A 22,581-nucleotide genomic window follows, 5' to 3' on the forward strand; every position below is an offset into this window, starting at 1 on the left:
CCTCTCCGGGACCCCCTTGACCCCCCCCCCCCCAAACCCCCTGAATCCCCCCTTGACCCCCCCCCCCAACTCTTCCTTGATCCCCCTCAAACCCCAACTTGACCCCCCAAAACCCCCCTGTGACCTCTCACACACCCCCCCCCCCCGGGACCCCTCAACCCCCCCTTAACCCCCCCCCCCCAAACCCCCCTGTGACCCCTCAAACCCTCCCGTGACCCCCCCAACCCCCAATTTGACCCCCGTAACCCCCCCTGTGACCCCCCCCAATACCCCTGGTGACCCCTTAAGCCCCCCTGTGACCCCCCCAAACCCCCCTGTGACCCCTCAAACCACCCTGTGACCCCCCCCAAACCTCCCCCTGACCCCCCCCCAACCCCTCCCTGTGACACCCCCCCCCCCTTGACACCCCCAACGCCCTCGGTGACCCCTTAAACCCCCCCCCGTGACCCTCAAGCCCCACCCCCCCCACCCCGTTCCCTCCCTGTCCTGTCGTTGTCCGCCCCCCCCCCCCGCCATGTCCCGGGGGTTCCGAACGTCCCCCCTGGGGACGGGGGAGGTGCCGGGTGTCCCCTACACCCTGCGGGTGCTCCAGGAGGGCTACAGCCACCCCCACCCCGACGGCACCCTCCGGGCCGACTGCACCGTCACCCTGGTGGCCGGTGGCCCCGTCACCGCCCTGGTGGACACGGGGGGTCCCTGGGGCCAACGACGGCTCCTGGGTCACCTGGCGGAGCTGGGGGTGTCCCCCCGGGACGTCACCCACGTCGTCTGCACCCACGGCCACTCCGACCACGTGGGCAACGTCAACCTCTTCCCCGAAGCCACCCTGGTCATGGGCTACGACGTGTGTCACGGAGACGGGTGCTACGTCCCCAACGGCTTGGCCAAAGGGTGGCCTTACGTCCTGGACCCCGGTCACCTGGAGGTGGTGGCCACCCCGGGTCATACCCTGGGTCACGTCAGCCTGGTGGTCAAGGCCACCTCCTTGGGGACGGTGGTGGTGGCCGGGGACTTGTTCGAGGCGGAGGAGGACGAGGAGCAATGGAGGGCGTTGAGCGAAGACCCCGAGAAGCAGGAGAGGAGCCGGCGGCAGGTGGTGGCCATGGCCGATGTCATCGTGCCGGGGCACGGGCCACCCTTCCGCGTCTTCAGGGAGCGAGGGGACAGCGAAGTCTCCTGGGGTGACGAAGAGGAGGAAGACGCCACCACCGGAGATGTCGCCGAGGGACCTGGGGACACCACCAAGGGAGGTGGAACCCCTGGAGATGGCCCCGAGGAGAAGGACGATGGGACTGCACATGTCCCCAAGTCATGAGAGACACTCTGGGGACATCAAGAGGGACTGGGGGGACCTGGGGACAACCCCGGGGGAGGTTGGACCCTTGGAGATGGCCCCAAGGAGGAGGACAATGGCACTGGAGATGTCCCCAAGCCATGAGAGATCCCCTGAGGACATCATTTGGGGCAGAAGGAGGCCCCGTGAGATGTCACTGAGGGGACAGAAGCACCTTGGGGACGTCCCCAAGGCCTCAAAGACCCCGTGAGATGTCACTGAGGGGACAGGAGCACCTTGGGGACGTCCCCAAGGCCTCAAAGACCCCGTGAGATGGCCCTGAGGGGACAGGAGCACCTCGGGGACGTCGCCGATGGATGAGACACTCTCTGGGGACAACCCCAAGGGAGGTGGGACCTTTGAAGATGTCCCCAAGGAGAAGGACAATGGGACTGGAGATGTCCCCAAGCCACGAGAGACGCCTTGGGGACATCCCTTGAGGGACAAGGAGACCCCGCGATGTCCCCAAGGAAGCCGAGGCCTCCCTGAAGATGTCCCCACGGAAGAAGAGGCTTTGGGATGTCACCGGGACAGAGGAGGGGACAGCGGTGGGACACGGTGACGGCTCCCGCCGGAGGAGCCAATGGCAGCTCTGGGACAGGGGGTGGTGGTGGCCAACGTCACATTGTCACCGCGGTGTCCCCTGGGCCGTTCCCCCCCCCACCACCACCCCCGCCGAGGTTGGTGACCCAGCCCAGACGTGGCACAACCCTATAGGAGACCCACCACAACCCCGTCCCGGTTCTCCCAGTCCCTCACGGGAGACGAGGACACCCTTGGGGTCACCTCCCCGTCCCCGTGTCCTAGGGGACTTTGTCCCCCCCGGCTTATAAAGGACGAGGTGGCACCCAGGAGCTGCAGCCATGGCTTCGTCCCTGCACCCCTGGGTGGCCCTGGTGGCCCTGGTGGCCCCACTCTGGGGGTGGAGTGGAGATGCCACCACCACCATCATCTCCGTGGACAACGGGGGGCCCTGGGGGGACTGGGGTGACCCCGAGTTCTGTCCCAAAGGCACTTACGCCACCGGCTTCCAGCTGAAGGTGGGTCGGGGGGTGGTGGGGACGCGGTGGGGTGGGGAGGGGGGGGGACACACGATGACACGCCCGGGGCGAGGGAGGGGGGTGACACGTCCTCCTCGGTGTCCCCAAGGTGGAGCCGCGCAAGGGTTTCTTCGGGGACGACACCGGCCTCAACGGAGTGCGGCTGTTCTGCGGCATGAGGGGAACGGTGACGGTGACGTCCAGCGAGGGGCCGTGAGTGACGGGGACACAGCGGGGGGGTGGGGGGTGACAATGTGGGGCGAGGGTGGTGGCCATGGCGTGAGGGTGGTGGCCACGGGGCTCCCTGTGGGGTGAGGGTGGTGGCCATGGGGCGAGGGTGGTGGCCATGGGGCTCTGTGTGGGGTGAGGGTGGTGGCCATGGGGTGACGGTGGTGGCCATGAGGTGGCCGTGGGGCTCCCTGTGGGGTGAGGGTGGTGGCCATGGGGCAAGGGTGGTGGCCACGGGGCTCCCTGTGGGGTGAGGGTGGTGGCCATGGGGTGACGGTGGTGGCCGTGGGGCTCCCTGTGGGGTGAGCGTGGTGGCCATGGGGTGATTGACGGTGGTGGCCATGAGGTGGCCGTGGTGCTCCCTGTGGGGCAAGGGTGGTGGCCATGGGGTGACGGTGGTGGCCATGAGGTGGCCGTGGGGCTCCCTGTGGGGGCGAGGGTGGTGGCCATGGGTGGCTGTGTGCGATGGTGGTGGCCATAGGGTCCTTGGATAGGGTGGGTGTGGGGTGACGCAACCATGGCTACCACAACCCTTCCATGGCCACCACAACTCGACCATGGCCACCACTCCGCATTGATGGCCACCACAAACCCATTGATGGCCACCACACCCCATCCAGGGCCACCATGACCCAACCGTGGCCACCACGAACCCATCCATGGCACCACAAACCCATTGATGGCCACCACGCCCCACCCATGGCCACCCTCAAACCCATTGATGGCCACCACGAACCCATCCATGGCCACCAAGAACCCATTGATGGCCACCATGAACCCATCCATGGCCACCAAGAACCCGTTGATGGCCACCACACCCCATCCATGGCCACCACGACCCACCCATGGCCACCACGAACCCATTGATGGCCACCATGATCCAGCCATGGCCACCCTCAAACCCATTGATGGCCACCATGAACCCCTCCATGGCCACCAAGAACCCGTTGATGGCCACCACACCCCAGCCATGGCCACCACGACCCACCCATGGCCACCACGAACCCATTGATGGCCACCATGATCCAACCATGGCCACCAAGAATCCATTGATGGCCACCACGAACCCATCCATGGCCACCACGACCCACCCATGGCCACCACGAACCCATTGATGGCCACCATGATCCAACCATGGCCACCAAGAATCCATTGATGGCCACCACACCCCATCCATGGCCACCACGACCCACCCATGGCCACCATGAACCCATTGATGGCCACCATGATCCAGCCATGGCCACCAAGAATCCATTGATGGCCACCACGAACCCATCCATGGCCACCAAGAATCCATTGATGGCCACCACACCCCATCCATGGCCACCAAGAACCCGTTGATGGCCACCACACCCCATCCATGGCCACCACGACCCACCCATGGCCACCACGAACCCATTGATGGCCACCATGATCCAGCCATGGCCACCAAGAATCCATTGATGGCCACCACGAACCCATCCATGGCCACCACACCCCATCCATGGCCACCACGCCCCCCCCGTAGGCGACCCATTGGTTGCCCGCAGAGGGTGATGGTGACCACCACGTGTGTGTCCCCCCCGCTAGCCGCGGCGCCTGGTCCGTCCCCATGACCTGTGACCCCGGCCACCACGTGGTGGCCTTTCGCCTGCGGGTGGAGCCCCCCCGGGGCTTGTGGGACGACACGGCGGCCAACAACATGGACGTCACCTGCTCGGACGGGAGCGTGCTGGAGGGGCTCGGTGGCCTGGCGGGGACGTGGGGCAACTGGAGCGTCCCTTGTCCCCAGGGTCTGGTGTGCGGGCTCCGCACCCGCCTGGAGCCCCCCCAGCGCGGGGGGGACGACACCGGCCTCAACGACCTCCGCCTCTTCTGCTGCGCCTGAGGGGACGGGGCGGGGGGGGGGTGGCCCCGCTGTCACCTCCCGGGTCACGCTGGTGGCCGCTCGGGGCCTCCCGTGTCCGTCCCCCCCCCCTCCCCCGGCCTCCGTTGACCTTCCCACCCCCACCATGTCACCCCTTGTCCCCCCAGTGTCCCGTCCCCCCCCCTTCAGGTCACCCTGGTGGCCCCCCATGGCCTCCCTTGACCCTCGTCCCCACCGTGTCACCCCCCCTGACCTCTGTTGTCCCCTGTGTCCCCCCCATTGACACCCCCCCCATCCCCCCCCCCCCAGCCCCCCACATGCTCCCTTGTCCTTCATGTCCCCTCAGTGTCCCCCCAAATGTCCCCTCATGGCCCCCCACGTTCCCACCAGTGCCTGGTGACCCTCCGTGGCCTCTGTTGACCCCCGTGTCCCCCCCACCCCGCCGTGTCCCCCCCCCATGGCCTCCCACACCCTCCATGACCCCTCGTGTCCCGTGTCCCCCCCCCCCAGCGTCATCCTTTGTCACCCTGGTGGCCTCCCATGTCCCTCAATGTCCCCTCATGTCCTCCCGTGGCCCCCCTTGACCTTCATGTCCCCCCAGTGTCCCCCCCACGTCCTCCCTTGACCCCCATGACCCCCCCCATGGCCCCTTAGTGTCCCCCCCGTCCCCCATGGCCTTCATTGACCCCCCCGTGTCCCCTTAGTGTCCCCCCCCCGTCCCCCTGGTGGCCCCCATGGCCTTCATTGACCCCCCCGTGTCCCCTTAGTGTCCCCCCCCCGTCCCCCTGGTGGCCCCCATGGCCTTCATTGACCCCCCCGTGTCCCCTTAGTGTCCCCCCCCGTCCCCCTGGTGGCCCCCATGGCCTTCATTGACCCCCCCGTGTCCCCTTAGTGTCCCCCCCCGTCCCCCTGGTGGCCCCCATGGCCTTCATTGACCCCCCCCATGTCCCCCGCAATGTCCCCTCACGTCCCCCTTGACCCCCCCCCCCCCCATGGCACCCCAAGGTCCCCCCACGGCCACCGTGTCCCCTTGTGTCACCCCACAACCTCCTTTGACGCCCCCCGCACCCCCCCGTGTCCCCCCACATCCCCCCATCTCCCCTCCATGTCCCCCCCCCGCCATGGCCTCCCTTCTCCCCGCGACTGTCCCCATGTCCCCCCTTCCCCTGTTGCCCCCCCCCCCCCCCGCCGTGTCCCCCCACGTCCCGTCCATGTTCCCCCCACCCCCCTGGGCCCCCCTCATTAAATTTGGTGGGTAACGAGCCGGTGTCCCCTCATTTTTTTTGGGGGGGGGGGGGTGTAGGGTGGATGGATGCCTGGGTCCCTTTGAGGGGTACTGGGGGGGCACTGGGGGGGTACTGGGGGTGATGGGAGGAGACTGGGAGGGAGTGAGAGGCACTGGGGGGGGGCACTGGGGGGGAGCGGAGGGGTCTTGGGGGCACTGGGGGGGTATTGGGAGGGACTGGGGGGACACTAGGGGGGCACTGGGGGGTTACTGGGGGGACACTGGGGGGGAGCGGAGTGTTCTTGGGGACACTGGGGGGGTATTGGGAGGGACTGGGGGGACACGGGGGGCACTGGGGGGTTACTGGGGGTTACTGGGGAGACACTGGGGGGGAGCGGAGGGTTCTTGGGGGGCACTGGGGGGTTACTGGGAGGGACTGGGGGGTTACTGGGGGTTACTGGGGGGACACTGAGGGGGAGCGGAGGGTTCTTGGGGGGCACCGGGAGGGTATTGGGAGGGACTGGGGGGTTACTGGGGGGACACTGAGGGGGAGCGGAGGGTTCTTGGGGGGCACTGGGGGGACACTGGGGGGGAGCGGAGGGGTCTTGGGGGGCACTGGGGGGGAGCGGAGGGACTGGGGGGTTACTGGGGGGACACTGGAGGGGAGTGGAGGGTTCTTGGGGGGCACTGGGGGGGTATTGGGAGGGACTGGGGGGTTACTGGGGGGGCACTGGGAGGTTACTGGGGGGCACAGGAAAGCCCAGAGCCCCGAGGTCTGTGGGGCGCTGGAAGGTTCCCGGGGCGACCGTCCCCACGCCCTCGCCAGTGGCCAAGCCCGTCCTGGCGGTGGCCATTCCCGTCCCTGTGAGCGTGACCAAGGAGGGAGGGGGTGACGGTCCCCATGGCAACGCTGACGGCCACCCCCATGGTGACACAAGGGGCCACGACCGTGGTGGTGACCATCCCCATGACCACTTTGGTGGCCATGACCTCCCCCACGGTGGCCACGGCAGAAGCCGTCCCCACGACCGTGCCAGTGGCCATAGGACCACACAGTTGACCATCCCCATGGCGGCCATGATGGAAGCCGGCCTCATGACCATGGCAGTGGCCACATGACCACACAGGTGGCCATGATGGAAACCACCCCCATGACCGTTCCAGTGGCTGTAGGACAACAGCGGTGACCCTCCCCATGGTGGCCATGATGGAAGCCATCCCCACGACCGTGCCAGTGGCCACATGACCACACAGGTGGCCATGACAGAAGCCATCCCCATGACCGTGCCAGTGGCCATAGGACCACACAGTTGACTCTCCCCATGGTGGCCACAATGGAAGCCATCCCCACGCCTGTGCCAGTGGCCACATGACCACATGGTTGACCCTCCCCATGGTGGCCACGATGGAAGCCATCCCCACGCCTGTGCCAGTGCCCACATGACCACATGGTTGACCCTCCCCATGGTGGCCATGACGGAAGCCATCCCCACGGCCGTGCCAGTGGCCATAGGACCACACAGTTGACCAACCCCATGGTGGCCACGATGGAAGCCGTCCCCACGCCTGTGCCAGTGCCCACATGACCACATGGTTGACCCTCCCCATGGTGGCCATGACGGAAGCCATCCCCATGACCGTGCCAGTGGCCACATGACCACACGGTTGACCCTCCCCATGGTGGCCATGACGGAAGCCATCCCCATGACCGTGCCAGTGGCCACATGACCACACAGATGGCCATGACGGAAGCCATCCCCACGACCGTGCCAGTGGCCATAGGACCACACAGTTGACCCTCCCCATGGTGGCCACGATGGAAGCCATCCCCATGACTGTGCCAGTGGCCATAGGACCACACAGTTGACCAACCCCATGGTGGCCACGATGGAAGCCGGCCCCACGCCTGTGCCAGTGCCCACATGACCACATGGTTGACCCTCCCCATGGTGGCCATGACGGAAGCCATCCCTATGACTGTGCCAGTGGCCACATGACCACACAGATGGCCATGACGGAAGCCATCCCCATGACTGTGCCAGTGGCCATAGGACCACAGTTGACTCTCCCCATGGTGGCCACGATGGAAGCCATCCCCACGACCGTGCCAGTGGCCATAGGACCACACGGTTGACCATCCCCATGGTGGCCATGATGGAAGCCAGCCCCATGACCGTGCCAGTGGCCACATGACCACACAGTTGACCAACCCCATGGTGGCCACGATGGAAGCCGTCCCCACGCCTGTGCCAGTGCCCACATGACCACATGGTTGACCCTCCCCATGGTGGCCATGACGGAAGCCATCCCCATGACCGTGCCAGTGGCCACATGACCACACAGGTGGCCACAACGGAAGCCATCCCCATGACTGTGCCAGTGGCCACAGGACCACACAGTTGACCAACCCCATGGTGGCCACGACAGAAGCCGTCCCCACGCCTGTGCCGGTGGCCGTAGGAGCACAGGGGTGACCATCCCCAGGCTGCCCGTGACTGCGGCCACCCTGGGACCAGGACGGGTGACCGTCCCCACAGCGCCGCGGGTGGCCACCCACGTGGCCCTCCCTGGGTGGGGGGGGGGGACGGTGACGCCGAGGGACGAGCGGAGCCGGGTGCCGTAGCCAAGGAACCGGGTTTTATTCTGCTGCGGTTAAACAAGTGCCCGAGCCCCGGGGGGGGGGAGAGGGGGGAGGGAGAGGGGGGGGGGGGGCCCTGGGGACATTGGGGGACCCCGGGGGGGGACACCGGGACCACCCAGACACCGGGGTCCCCCCCGCCACCGGGGATATATATATATATTCATATTTATAGTTGCAGTGGTCCTCGTCACCCCACCCCCCCCCCCTCCAAACACGGCCCCCCCCCCCCCCCTCACCCCCACCCCCACCCTTGGGTGCTGCCCCACCCCCGCGCCGGATTTAGGGTGAAACGAGGCATTTCTGGCAGTGCGCCCCTCCCCCGGCACCCCCCCCCCCACCCCATCCACCGCCTCCGGATTTGGGGGGGATGGCGGGTGGGGGGCGGGGGGGGATGTGGGGCAGCCCCGGGTGGGGGAGCAGGGGGTTGGTGGTGGTGGTGGTGGTGGGGGAGGGGGGGCCCCCCCTCGGCCCCCCCCGCCCTCAGTCGTCGATGCAGATGACTTCGCCCCCCCGCGGCTCCTTCTTCTCCGGCCCTTCGGCCTCGCGCTCCCGTTTCACCAGCACCGGGGGCCCGTTGGCAGCGGCTGCCGGGGGGGGGGGGGGGGAAGGACCCAGGTGTCCGGGAGGGGGGTCCAGACACCCACCACCACCCCCCCCCTCAACTGACACCCTCCCGGGGATCCAGGTGTCCGGGGACCCCCACCCATGGAGCCAGGAGTCGGGGTGTCCCCCACCCATGGAGCCAGGAACCCTTCTCTGATGGACCCAGGCATCTGGGTGCCCCCACCCATGGGCCCACTCATCTGGGTGCCCCCCACCCATGGGGCCAGGAACCCTCCTTTGATGGACCCAGGCATCTTGGTGCCCCCACCCATGGACCCAGGAACCCTTCTCTGATGGACCCAGGCATCTGGGTGCCCCCACCCATGGACCCACTCATCTGGACACCCCCACCCATGGGGCCAGGAACCCTCCTCTGATGGACCCAGGCATCTGGGTGCCCCCCACCCATGGACCCACTCATCTGGACACCCCCACCCATGGGGCCAGGAACCCTTCTCTGATGGACCCAGGCATCTGGGTGCCCCCCACCCATGGACCCACTCATCTGGACACCCCCACCCATGGGGCCAGGAACCCTCCTCTGATGGACCCAGGCATCTGGGTGCCCCCACCCATGGACCCACTCATCTGGGTGCCCCCCACCCATGGGGCCAGGAACCCTCCTTTGATGGACCCAGGCATCTTGGTGCCCCCACCCATGGACCCAGGAACCCTTCTCTGATGGACCCAGGCATCTGGGTGCCCCCCACCCATGGACCCACTCATCTGGACACCCCCACCCATGGAGCCAGGAACCCTCCTTTGATGGACCCAGGCATCTGGGTGCCCCCCACCCATGGACCCACTCATCTGGACACCCCCACCCATGGACCCAGGAACCCTTCTCTGATGGACCCAGGCATCTGGGTGCCCCCACCCATGGACCCACTCATCTGGACACCCCCACCCATGGGGCCAGGAACCCTTCTCTGATGGACCCAGGCATCTGGGTGCCCCCACCCATGGACCCACTCATCTGGACACCCCCACCCATGGGGCCAGGAACCCTCCTCTGATGGACCCCCAGGCATCTGGGTGCCCCCACCCATGGGGCCAGGAACCCTTCTCTGATGGGCCCAGACATCTGGGTGCCCCCACCCATGGACCCAGGAACCCTTCTCTGATGGACCCAGGCATCTGGGTGCCCCCCACCCATGGACCCACTCATCTGGGTGCCCCCCACCCATGGAGCCAGGTGTCCGGGGACCCCCACCCCTGGACGCAGGCGCCCGGGTGCTCACCGGTGATGAAGGAGCCCGGTGGCATCTGGCTGTAGTTGGCCCCTCCAGGGGGGAGGGCTCCGGCCGGGGGGGTCCCAAAGGTGCCCCCGTAGCTCTGGGGGGTGGCATAGGGCCCCGGCGGGAAGGTCTGGAGAGAGATGGGGACACCACTGTCACCTTCCCTCCCCCGTTGCCACCAGGCTGGGGGGTGGGGGGGTGGGGGGAAGGAGCTTCTGGAGAGGTCTGGGCTGGGGGTCCCCAAGGTGGGTGTCACCACGGGATGGGGGGTCCCCAGCGCTGAGGGTGTTCCCAAGCCGGGGATGTCCCCAAGAGGGTGGCCCTGGGGGGGGGGTTGTCCCCAGGACAGGCAGGTGAGGGTCCCCTAGGTGCGTGTGTGTGGGGGGGTCTTGATGGAAGGGAGGGTCCCCAGGGATGTCCCCAAGGCTGAGGGCGTCCCCAAAGTGAGGGGTGTCCCCAAAGTGAGGGGTGTCCCCAAGGAAAAAGGTGTCCCCAAGGAAAAAGGTGTCCCCAAGAAGGGATGTCCCCAAGTTAGGGGCATGTCCCCCATAAAAAGGATGTCCCCCAGAAACGGACGTCCCCAAGGGCACGTCTGTCCCCAGGGAAGGATTGTCCCCAAGATTAGAAATGTCCCCAAAGTGAGAGATGTCCCCAGAGCGAGGGCTGTCCCCAAGGGGAGGAATACTCCAGGGAAAGGATGTCCCCAAGGCAAAGGATGTCCCCAAGGCAGAGAGACCCCACAATGAGGGGGGCTGTCCCCCAAGGCAGGGCTTGTCCCCAAAGAGGTGTCCCCAAGGAAAAGGTGTCCCCAAGAAAGGATGTCCCCAAGGTGCGATATCCTTAAGGTGAGGGATGTCCCCAGGTTGGGGACATGTCCCCAAAAGAAGGATGTCCCCAAGATAAGTAACGTCCCCAAAGCGAGGGATGGCCCCAGGGTGAGGGTTGTCCCCAGGTTGAGGAATAACCCAAGAGAAAAGATGTCCCCAAGGCAAAGAATGACCCCAAGGCAAAGAATGTCCCCAAGGAAGGGTATCCTTAAGGTGAGGGATGTCCCCAGGTTGGGGACACGTCCCCCAGAAAAGGATGTCCCCAAGATAAGAAACATCCCCAAAGTGAGGGATGGCCCCAGAGTGAGGGATGGCCCCAGGATGGGACGTCCCTGGAGTGAGGGACGTCCCCAGAGTGAGGAACGTCCCCAAGATAAGAAATGTCCCCAAAGTGAGGAATGTCCCCAAAGTGAGGGACGGCCCCAGAATGGGACGTCCCCAGGGTGAGGAACATGCACAAAGTGAGGGACGTCCCCAAGATAAGAAACGTCCCCAAAGTGAGGGATGACCCCAGGATGGGACGTCCCTGGGATGAGGGATGTCCCCAGAGTGAGGAACATGCCCAAAGTGAGGGACGTCCCCAAGATAAGAAATGTCCCCAAAGTGAGGGATGGCCCCAGAGTGAGGGTCGGCCCCAGGATGGGACGTCCCCGGGGTGAGGGTTGTCCCCAGAGTGAGGAACGTCCCCAGAGACAGGGACGTCCCCAAAGTGAGGAACATCCCCAGAGTGAGGGACGTCCCCGGGGTGAGGAACATGCCCAAAGTGAGGAATGTCCCCAAGATAAGAGAAGTCCCCAAAGTGAGGGTTGTCCCCAGAGTGAGGAACATGCTCAAGGTGAAGGACGTCCCCAAGGTAAGAAATGTCCCCAAAGTGAGGGACGTCCCCAGAGTGAGGGTCGGCCCCAGGATGGGACGTCCCCGGGGTGAGGGTTGTCCCCAGAGTGAGGAACGTCCCCAGAGACAGGGACGTCCCCAAAGTGAGGAACGTCCCCGGGGTGAGGAACGTCCCCAGAGTGAGGGACGTCCCCAGGGTGAGGAACGTCCCCAAAGTGAGGGATGTCCCTGGGGTGAGGAACGTCCCCAGAGTGAGGAACGTCCCCAGAGACAGGGACGTCCCTGGGGTGAGGAACGTCCCCAGAGTGAGGGACGTCCCCGGGGCGAGAAATGTCCCCAGAGTGAGGGACATCCCCGGGGTGAGGAACGTCCCCAGAGTGAGGAACGTCCCCAGAGTGAGGGACATCCCTGGGGTGAGGAACGTCCCCAAAGTGAGGGACATCCCCGGGGCGAGGAACGTCCCCAGAGTGAGGGACGTCCCCGGGGCGAGGAACGTCCCCAGAGTGAGGGACGTCCCCAGAGTGAGGGACATCCCTGGGGTGAGGAACATCCCCGGGGTGAGGAATGTCCCCAGAGTGAGGGACGTCCCCAGAGTGAGGGACGTCCCCAGAGTGAGGAACATCCCCAAAGTGAGGGACGTCCCCGGGGTGAGGAACGTCCCCAAAGTGAGGGACATCCCTGGGGTGAGGAACATCCCCAAAGTGAGGGACATCCCTGGGGTGAGGAACATCCCCAGAGTGAGGGACGTCCCTGGGGCGAGGAACGTCCCCAGAGTGAGGGACGTTCCTGGGGCGAGGAACGTCCCCAGAGTGAGGGACGTCCCCGGGGCGAGAAATGTCCCCAGAGTGAGGGACATCCCCGGGGTGAGGAACGTCCCCAGAGTGAGGAACGTCCCCAGAGCGAGGAACGTCCCCAAAGTGAGGGACATCCCTGGGGTGAGGAATGTCCCCGGGGTCAGGAACGTCCCCAGAGTGAGGGACGTCCCTGGGGTGAGGAACGTCCCCGGGGTCAGGAACGTCCCTGGGGTGAGGAATGTCCCCAAAGTGAGGGACGTCCCCAGGGTGAGGAACGTCCCCAAAGTGAGGGACGTCCCCGGGGTGAGGAACGTCCCCAGAGTGAGGAACGTCCCCGGGGTGAGGAACGTCCCCGGAGCGAGGAACGTCCCCAAAGTGAGGGACGTCCCCGGGGTGAGGAACGTCCCCAGAGTGAGGAACGTCCCCAGAGTGAGGGACATCCCTGGGGTGAGGAACGTCCCCGGGGCGAGGGTCGGCCCCAGGACGGGGACGTCCCCGAGGCGGAGGCCACTCACGGGCGGGGGGTGGCTCTCGGTGCCCTTGCTGGCCAGGCGGCTGAGGATGCTGCGCTCCGACATCTGGAGGCGGGCGGCGATGGGGGGGATGCGGGAGAGGGTGGCGGGCAGGCGGGTGACGTCCGCCTTCATGTCACTCAGCAGCTCCTCCAGCTGGTTCAGCACTGGGGAGAGACAGAGAGAGAGAGAAAGAGGGGCGGGGGGGGCCCGTCAGCGCCGGGGGGCCGCCCCGCGCCTACTCACAACTTACTCACAGCTTACGCAAGGGTTACTCGCGACGTACTCCTAAATTACTCCTAAGTTACTGGAAGCTACTGGAAGGAGGGGGGAGATACTCACGTGCGAGCGGGGAAGGGGCGGGGAGGGGGGGGCGGGAGGGATGGGGGGAGCCTGATCGCTACTCGGGAGATACTCAGGGGATACTCGGGGGGGTGCTGCGGGGTGGGAGGGGGTGGGGAGACGCTGGGTACGAGCCCCCGGCACACGGGGAGTAGCCCGGGGACAGCCCTGCACACACTGCGGGGACTCGGAGCGGGCTAGTTACTCAGGGGATACTCTCTAGACACACCGAGGATACTCCAGCTTTCCTCTTTACACCCCAGAGATACTCCTGAGACACCCCAGAGATACTCCGGGTCTACTCCTTAGATACTCTGGGTCTACTCCCTTAAGATACACCAGAGATACTCCACGTCTACTCCTTAGATACTCCGGGTCTACTCCCTTAAGATAAACCAGAGAATCTAAGAAGTAGACCTGGAGTATCTCTGGTGTATCTTAGGGGAGTAGACCTGGAGTTACTCCACGTCTACTCCTCCCATGCTCTGGGCATACTCCTCAGACACTCCAGAGATACTCCAGGTCTACTCCTTAGATACTCCGGAGACACTCCTTAGATACGCCAGAGATACTCCAGGTCTACTCCTCACATACTCCAGGCCTACTCCTTGGACACTCTGGGTAGACTCCTCAGACACTCCAGAGATACTCTGGGTCTACTCCTTAGATACTCTGGGTCTACTCTTGACACCCCAGAGATACTCCGGGCATACTCCTTAGATACTCTGGGTCTACTCCTTGGACACTCTGGGCATACTCCTTAGACCCACCAGAGATATTCCAGGTATACTCCTTAGATATCCCAGAGATACTCTGGGTCTACTCCTCACATACTCCGAATCTACTCCTTAGACACTCTGGGGTCACTCCTTAGACTCCCCGGAGATACTCCGGGCATACTCCTCACATACTCTGGCTCTACTCTCCAGACACACTGGGGATACTCCAAGTACCCTCCCTCCGAGACACCAGAGATACTCCGGGTCTACTCCTCACATACTCCAAGTACTCTCTCTTAGAGATGCTCTGGGTACCCTCCTCGCATGCTCCAGGTCTACTCCTTGGACACACCACAGATACTCCGGGGATACTCCTACTCTCTCGACACACTGAGATACTCCGGGTACCCTCCTCATGCTCCAGATCTACTCCTTGGGCACACCGGAGATACTCCGAGGATACTTCTCACCTACTCCGGGTACCGTCTCTCAGAGACACCGGAGCCACTCCAAGCCGCGGCACTCGGGGCTCTACGCTGTAGCTACAACGGGGGACGCTCCGGCCACCGTCCCCTCTCTAGACCCAGCAGAGCTACTCTGGGTACAACGTTTACCACCACCTGAGATACTCCGGGGATACTCCCGAGTCACTCTGGGGATACTCTGGAGAAACACCAGAAATACTCCGGGGACGCGCCTTAGACACGCTGGACACACTCCTCAAGTCCTCCACAGATACTCTGGCTATATTCTGTAGACACTAAAGATACTCCGGGTATACTCCCGGGATACACCTGAGATACTCCAGCCCGCGTTACAGCCACACCAGAGCCCTCCGGAATGAGAATCCCAGGGGCTGCAGCCACATCACCGACACTCGGGGGATACTCGTTACTTGGAGACCTCAGCCTACACCAGCGCTACTCCTTCCTTACTCCAGCCACACCGCTGGCAAAGACGTTAAAAGACACCGGAGGTACTCCGGGGATACTCCGCACATTCCCCCCGGAGTACTCGGGGCAAACCCAGCCAACACACCGGAGATATCCAGCCAGTCTCCGGGAAAACACCGCTCGGGGCCAAGCCGTCACACGCAAGAAGGGACAGCCCATCCCTACACCAGCGTTACTCCAGGCTTACTCATGGCACGCGCCAGGGATACTCCGAATATGCTCCTTCCGTACCCCCAAAATACTCCGGGTAAATGCATTACGTGCTACACGGGACATAACTCTGGCCATCACGATACTCAGAGTATACTCCTTCCATGCTCCCCAGATACTCCGGGTAAATGCATCACATGCTACACAGGACACACTAGTGACATGCTCGTGACATACTCATGACATACTCATGACATACTCCAGCCCGACACGACAGATACTCAGCAGATACATCTTAGCGCAAAGCGACAGAGGCACCCGCCGGCCCCAGAGCCCCGGGACGGCCCTAAACCCGCACCCCGGCTTACTCCCAGGTTACTCCCACCCCCAGAAACCCCTCGGGGACCTTCCAGCAGCTCCGCCACCGCTCCCCCAGCCCCTCCCCACCCCCCCCAAGCCCAAACCCCGACCTCGGCTCCCCTTTAACCTCTCCCCTCCCCATCCCCCCCCTCCCCCTCCTCCACTCCCCCCCAAAAAAACACCCTCCACCGCGCCTCCCCCGGCCCCCCCCGAACCCCCGCCCCCCGCTTCACCGCCTCCGGCCGCCAGAAAGCACGCGCAGAGCAAGGATACACCGGGAGCCGGTTGGGAGGAGAACCCCACTTTAATGATTGAGAGCGCGGTACAGAGGTGCGAGGCGCTACACGGGGCGTCCGCGCCGGGGGCGCCGGCCCCCCCGCCTCTTACCCTTGTGCAGGACGGCGTTCGCGGGCTTGTTGCCCGCCAGCGACTCCTTGGACAAGTGCTGGTGGCTCTCGGCCAGGCACTCGACCTCGGCGAAGCGGGTGTTGAGGGCCATGGCGGGGTGGCTGGGATCCTGCGTCATGTTCAGGTAGGCGGCGCGACGGAGCTGCTCCTCGATCACCAGCGCCTGCTCCAGCAGCTGCGGGGACAGGGAGAAGGGTGACGGCGGCGGGCGGGATGACACCCGGCCATCCGGGCACCCAACTCTTGACCTCCACCATCACTCAAGAGTTCAGAGAAGACCCAGATGTCCAAGCACCCAACTCTTGACCTCAACCATCACTCAGAGCCCAGAGGGCACCCAAGCATCCAGGCATCCAACTCTTGACCTCAACCATCACTCAGGAGTCCCGAGAAGACCCAGATGTCCGGGCACCCAACTCTTGACCTCCACCATAACTCAGAGCCCAGAGAGGACCAGCGTGTCCGGGCACCCACCTCTGACCTTACAACCCAAGGCCAAGGAAGGACCCAGACGCCCGGGCACTCAACTCTGACTTCAACCATCACTCAGAGCCCAGAGGGGACCCAGGTGACCAGGCACCCAGCTCTGCCCCACTGTCACTTAGAGCACCCAGGCATCTGGGCACCCACCTCTGACCTCACAACCCAAGGCCAAGGAAGGACCCGGGTGTCCAAGCACCCTACTCTGACCCCCACCATCACTAGAGCCCAGACAGGACCCAGACGTCCAAGTACCCAACTCTTGACCTCAACCATCACTTAGAGGACCCAGGCATCTGCGCACCCAACTCTGACCTCGCAACACAAGGCCAAGGAAGGACCCAGACATTTGGGCACCCAACTCTTAACCTTGACCATCACCAGAGCCCAGAGAGGATCCAAGCGTCCGGGCACCCGATTCTTGACCTCGACCATCACTCACAGCCCAGGGAGGACCGGAGTGTCCGGGCACCCAGCTCTGACCTCACAACCCAAGGCCAAGGAAGGACCCAGACATTCGGGCACCCAACTTGGACCTCAACCATCACGCAGAGTCCAGAGAGGACCCAGGTGACCAGGCATCCATCACATGGGGGACCCAGGCTTCCGGGCACCCAACTCTTGACCTCGACCATCACTTAGAGAACCCAGGTGACCAGGCACCCAGCTCTGACCCACCATCACTTAGAGCACCCAGGCATCTGGGCACCCACCTCTGACCTCACAACCCAAGGCCAAGGAAGGACACAGGTGTCCAAGCACCCAACTCTTGACCTCGACCATCGCTAGAGCCCACAGAAGACCCAGGTGTCCCGGCAACGAACTCTTGACCTCCACCATCACTCAGACGACCCAGGCGTCCAGGCACCCAGCTTTGACCCACCATCACTTAGAGGACTGAGGCGTCTGGGCACCCACCTCTGACCTCACAACCCAAGGCCAAGGAAGGACCCAGATGGCCAAGCACCCGACTCCTGACCTCAACCATCACTAGAGCCCAGAGAAGACCCAGGTGTCCGGGCACCCAACCCTTGACCTCAACCATCACTCAGAGCCCAGAGAGGACCAGGGTGTCCCGGCACCCAGCTCTGACCTTACAACCCAAGGCCAAGGAAGGACCCAGACGCCTGGGCACTCAACTCTGACTTCAACCATCACTCAGAGTCCAGAGGGGACCCAGGTGACCAGGCACCCAGCTCTGACCCACCATCACTTGGAGGACCCAGGCTTCCGGGCACCCAACTCTTGACCTTAACCATCACTCAGAGCCCAGAGAGGACCCAGGCATCCAAGCACCCAACTCTGACCTCACATCCCAACAAGGACAAGGAAGGACCCAGATGACTGGGCACCCAACTCTTGACCTTGACCATCGCTAGAGCCCAGAGAAGACCCAGGTGTCCAGGCACCCAACTCTTGACCTCGACCATCACTCAGAGCCCAGAGGGGACCCAAGTGTCCAGGCACCCAACTCTTGACCTCAACCATCACTTAGAGAACCCAGGCGTCTGAGCACCCAACTCTGACCTCACAACCCAAGGCCAAGGAAGGACCCAGGTGTCCGGGCACCCAACTCTGACCTCACATCCCAACAAGGACAAGGAAGGACCCAGACGTCTGGGCACCCAACTCTTAACCTTGACCATCATCCAGAGCCCAGAGGGGACCCAAGCGTCCAGGCACCCAGCTCTGATCTCCATCATCACTTAGAGAACCCAGGCGTCTGAGCACCCAACTCTGACCTCACAACCCAAGGCCAAGGAAGGACCCAGACATCCGAGCACCCAACTTGGACCTCAACCATCACTCAGAGCCCAGAGAGGACCCAGGTGACTAGGCACCCATCACGTGGAGGACCCAGGCTTCCAGGCACCCAACTCTTGACCTCGACCATCACTCAGAGACCAAGGAAGGACCCAGGCACCCAACTCTGACCTCAAACATCACTTAGAGGACCTAGGCGTCTGGGCACCCAGTTCTGACCGTACAACCCAAGGCCAAGGAAGGACCCAGACGTCCGGGCACCCAATCTGACCTCAACCGGCACTCAGAGTCCAGAGAGGACCCAGGCGACCAGGCACCCAGCTCTGACCCACCATCACTTAGAGGACCCAGGCTTCTGAGCACCCAACTCTTGACCTCACGGAATCACGGAATCTTCAGAGTTGGAAGGGACCTCTAGAGATCATCTAGTCCCACTCCCCTGCTCGAGCAGGATTGCCTAAAGCACATCCCTCAGGGCTGCATCCAGGCGGATCTTGAAAACCTCCGGAGAAGGGGACTCCACACCCTCCCTGGGCAGCTTGTTCCAGGGCTCCGTCGCCCTCACCATAAAGAAGTTTTTCCGTGTATTTGAACGGAACTTCCGATGTTCCAGCTTGTGCCCATTGCCCCTTGTCCTGTCGCTGGGAACCATTGAAAAGAGCCTGGCTCCGTCCTCCTTAAACCCACCCTTTAGATACTCGTAAACATTAATCAGGTCCCCCCTCAACCTTCTCTTCTCCAGGCTCAAGAGTCCCAGCTCCTTCAGCCTTTCCTCATAAGGGAGGTGCTCCAGTCCCATAATCATCTTGGTTGCCCTACGCTGGACTCGCTCCAGTAGTTCCCTGTCCCTCTTGGACTGGGGAGCCCAAAACTGGACACAATACTCCAGTTGTGGCCTCACCGGTGCAGAGCAGAGGGGGAGAATGACCTCCCTCGACCTACCGGCCACACTCTTCCCTCTGCAGCCCAGGATGCCACTGGCCTTCTTGGCGACAAGGGCACACTGCTGGATCATGGATAATTTGCTGTCTACCAGGACCCCCAGGTCCTTCTCCTCAGAGCTGCTTCCCAGCATGTCCGCCCCTAACCTATACTGGTGTTTGGCATTCTTCCTCCCCAGGTGCAGGACCCTACACTTGCTTTTGTTGAACCTCCTGAGGTTCTTCTCTGCCCAGCTCTCCAGCCTGTCCAGGTCACGCTGGATGGCAGCACGGCCCTCCGGAGTGTCGGCCACCCCTCCCGGCTTGGTATCATCAGCGAACTTGCTGAGGATACACTCTGTCCCCTCATCCAGGTCATTAAGGAATATATGGAACAAAACTGGACCAAGTATTGACCCCTGAGGGACACCACTGGTTACAGGCCTCCAACTGGACTCTGTGCCGCTGATCACAACCCTCTGGGTTCTGTCACTCAGCCAGCTCTCGATCCACCTCACCGTCACCTCCTCTAGCCCACACTTCCTCAGCTTCCTGATGAGGATGTTATGGGAGACAGTGTCAAAAGCCTTGCTAAGGTCAAGGTAGATGACACCTACGGCTCTCCCCTCATCCAGCCAACCCGTTATAACATCACAGAAAGCTATCAGATTGGTCAGGCATGATCTGCCCTTGGTAAATCCATGCTGACCACTTCCAATGACTTCCCGTTCCTCTACGTCTTTGGAGACGACATCCAGAACGAGTCGCTCCATTACCTTCCCAGGGACAGAGGTGAGACTAACCGGCCTGTAGTTCCCTGGCTCCTCCTTCTTGCCTTTTTTGAAGATTGGAGTGACGTCAGCCTTCCTCCAGTCCTCAGGCACCTCTCCTGTTCCCCATGACCTTGCAAAGACGATGGAGAGCGGTCTAGCGATAACATCTGCCAGCTCTCGCGGGTGCATCCCGTCAGGGCCCATGGATTTATGAACGTCCGGCTTGGCCAAGTGGTCTCTGACCCGGTCCTCCTCAACTAAGGGAAAGTCTTCCTCTCTCCCGACCTTCCCCCTGGCCTCCAGGGTATGGGATGCGTGAGGGACGGCTTTAGCAGCGAAGACCGAAGAAAAGAAGGCATTCAGTAACTCTGCCTTCTCTGTGTCTTCCACCACTAGGGCACCCGTCTCCGTCATCAGTGGACCTACATTTTCCCTAGTCTTCCTTCTTCTGTTGATATACTGGAAAAATCTCGTCTTGTTGTCTTTAACTGCAGTGGCCAAGCTGAGTTCTGATTGAGCTTTGGCCCTTCTGATCTTCCCCCTGCATAGCTTTGTTAGATCTTGATAATCCTCATAAGTTGCCCATCCCTTTTCCAGAGAACGTGAGCCTTCCTTTTTTTCCTGAGGTCCACCCAGAGCTCTCTATTTAGCCAGGCTGGCCGCCTTCTCCGTCGGCTCGTTTTTCAGGACGTGGGGATGGCCTTCTCCCGTGCTTCTAAGAGCACCTGCTTGAAGCATCCTGCACCATCACTCAGAGCCCAGAGAGGACCCAGGCATCCAAGCACCCAGCTCTGACCTCAAACCCAAGGCCAAGGAAGGACCCAGACGTCCAAGTACCCAACTCTTGTCCTCAATCATCACTTAGAGAACCCAGGTGACCAGGCACCCAACTCTGACCTTGCAAACCAAGGCCAAGAAAGCACCCAGATGTCCAGGCACCCAACTCTTGACCTCCACCATAACTCAGAGCCCAGAGAGGACCAGCGTGTCTGGGCACACACCTCTGACCTTACAACCCAAGGCCAAGGAAGGACCCAGACGCCTGGGCACTCAACTCTGACTTCAACCATCACTCAGAGCCCAGAGAGGACCCAGGTGACCAGGCACCCAGCTCTGCCCCACTGTCACTTAGAGCACCCAGGCATCTGGGCACCCACCTCTGACCTCACAACCCAAGGCCAAGGAAGGACCCAGGTCCAAGCACCCAACTCCTGACCTCAACCATCACTAGAGCCCAGACAGGACCCAGACGTCCAAGTACCCAACTCTTGACCTCAACCATCACTTAGAGGACCCAGGCATCTGCGCACCCAACTCTGACCTTGCAACACAAGGCCAAGGAAGGACCCAGACATTTGGGCACCCAACTCTTAACCTTGACCATCACCAGAGCCCGGAGAGGATCCAAGCGTCTGGGCACCCGACTCTTGACCTCGACCATCACTCACAGCCCAGGGAGGACCGGAGTGTCCGGGCACCCAGCTCTGACCTCACAACCCAAGGTCAAGGAAGGACCCAGACATTCGGGCACCCAACTTGGACCTCAACCATCACTCAAAGTCCAGAGAGGACCCAGGTGACCAGGCACCCATCACTTGGGGGACCCAAGCTTCCGGGCACCCAACTCTTGACCTCGACCATCACTCAGAGACCAGAGAGGATCCAGGCATCCAAGCACCCAACTCTGACCTCACGCCTCAAGGCCAAGAAAGGACCCAGATATCCGAGCACCCAATCTGACCTCAACCGTCACTCAGAGTCTAGAGAGGACCCAGGTGACCAGGCACCCAGCTCTGACCCACCATCACTTAGAGGACCCAGGCTTCTGGGCACCCAACTCTTGACCTCAACCATCACTCAGAGACCAGAGAGGACCCAGGCATCCAAGCACCCAGCTCTGACCTCACAACCCAAGGCCAAGGAAGGACCCAGATGTCGGGGCACCCAACTTGGACCTCACCCATCGCTCAGAGCCCAGCAAGGACCAGTGTGTCCGGGCACCCACCTCTGACCTTACAACCCAAGGCCAAAGAAGGACCCAGACGTCCAGGCACCCAACTTGGACCTCACACCTCAAGGCTAAAGAAGGACCTAGATGTCCGAGCACCCAACTCTTGGCCTCAACCATCACTTAGAGAACCCAGGTGACCAGGCACCCAGCTCTGACCCACCATCACTTAGAGCACCCAGGCATCTGGGCACCCACCTCTGACCTCACAACCCAAGGCCAAGGAAGGACCCAGATGTCCAAGCACCCAACTCCTGACCTCAACCATCACTAGAGCCCAGAGAAGACCCAGACGTCCAAGCACCCAACTCTTGACCTCAACCATCACTCAGAGCCCAGAGAGGACCAGGGTGTCCCGGCACCCAGCTCTGACCTTACAACCCAAGGCCAAGGAAGGACCCAGACGTCCAGGCACCCAACTTGGACCTCACCCATCACTTAGAGAACCTAGGTGTCCCAGCACCCAACTCTGACCTCACACCTCAAGGCCAAAGAAGGACCCAGATGTCCGAGCACCCAACTCTTGGCCTCAACCATCACTCAGAGGATCCAGGCGTCCAGGCACCCACCACTGGCCTCACCA

General features: G+C 62.9%; 3 protein-coding genes across 3 annotated transcripts in view; 2 read left to right on the plus strand and 1 right to left on the minus strand.

Moving 5' to 3' along the window:
* The first annotated feature begins 506 nt into the window (after nucleotides 1-506).
* Nucleotides 507-1,893, plus strand: MBLAC1 (metallo-beta-lactamase domain containing 1). Its single transcript, XM_063321619.1, has one exon. The coding sequence runs from the start codon at nucleotides 515-517 to the stop codon at nucleotides 1,313-1,315; it is 801 nt and encodes a 266-aa protein (XP_063177689.1). The 5' UTR covers nucleotides 507-514; the 3' UTR covers nucleotides 1,316-1,893.
* A 158-nt stretch (nucleotides 1,894-2,051) lies between these two features.
* LOC134509140 (vitelline membrane outer layer protein 1 homolog) lies at nucleotides 2,052-4,776 on the plus strand. The gene is made up of 3 exons (XM_063321620.1): nucleotides 2,052-2,373; nucleotides 2,483-2,586; nucleotides 4,171-4,776. The coding sequence occupies exons 1-3, from the start codon at nucleotides 2,197-2,199 to the stop codon at nucleotides 4,466-4,468; spliced, it is 579 nt and encodes a 192-aa protein (XP_063177690.1). The 5' UTR covers nucleotides 2,052-2,196; the 3' UTR covers nucleotides 4,469-4,776.
* A 3,513-nt stretch (nucleotides 4,777-8,289) lies between these two features.
* Nucleotides 8,290-22,581, minus strand: part of LOC134509142 (chromodomain-helicase-DNA-binding protein 3-like) — a gene marked incomplete at its 5' end in the record, with an annotated part of 67,056 nt that continues 52,764 nt past the window's right edge. Inside the window, 4 exons of the mRNA XM_063321623.1 lie at nucleotides 8,290-8,897; nucleotides 10,158-10,284; nucleotides 13,125-13,288; nucleotides 16,033-16,228. Of these exons, the coding sequence (XP_063177693.1) occupies nucleotides 8,794-8,897; nucleotides 10,158-10,284; nucleotides 13,125-13,288; nucleotides 16,033-16,228 (591 nt within the window). The remainder of the gene's footprint in view (nucleotides 8,898-10,157; nucleotides 10,285-13,124; nucleotides 13,289-16,032; nucleotides 16,229-22,581) is intronic.

Source organism: Chroicocephalus ridibundus, unplaced genomic scaffold, assembly GCF_963924245.1.
Source record: "Chroicocephalus ridibundus unplaced genomic scaffold, bChrRid1.1 SCAFFOLD_408, whole genome shotgun sequence".
NCBI classification, from domain to species: domain Eukaryota; kingdom Metazoa; phylum Chordata; class Aves; order Charadriiformes; family Laridae; genus Chroicocephalus; species Chroicocephalus ridibundus.

Excerpts from the sequence above, each read along its gene's own strand:
- MBLAC1 (XM_063321619.1), top strand. The coding sequence starts at position 515 with ATGTCCCGGGGGTTCCGAACGTCCCCCCTGGGGACGGGGGAGGTGCCG.
- LOC134509140 (XM_063321620.1), top strand. The coding sequence starts at position 2,197 with ATGGCTTCGTCCCTGCACCCCTGGGTGGCCCTGGTGGCCCTGGTGGCC. Across the intron at positions 2,374-2,482 it reads CCACCGGCTTCCAGCTGAAG|GTGGAGCCGCGCAAGGGTTT; the intron begins GTGGGTCGGGGG and ends GGTGTCCCCAAG. Across the intron at positions 2,587-4,170 it reads GTGACGTCCAGCGAGGGGCC|CCGCGGCGCCTGGTCCGTCC; the intron begins GTGAGTGACGGG and ends CCCCCCCGCTAG.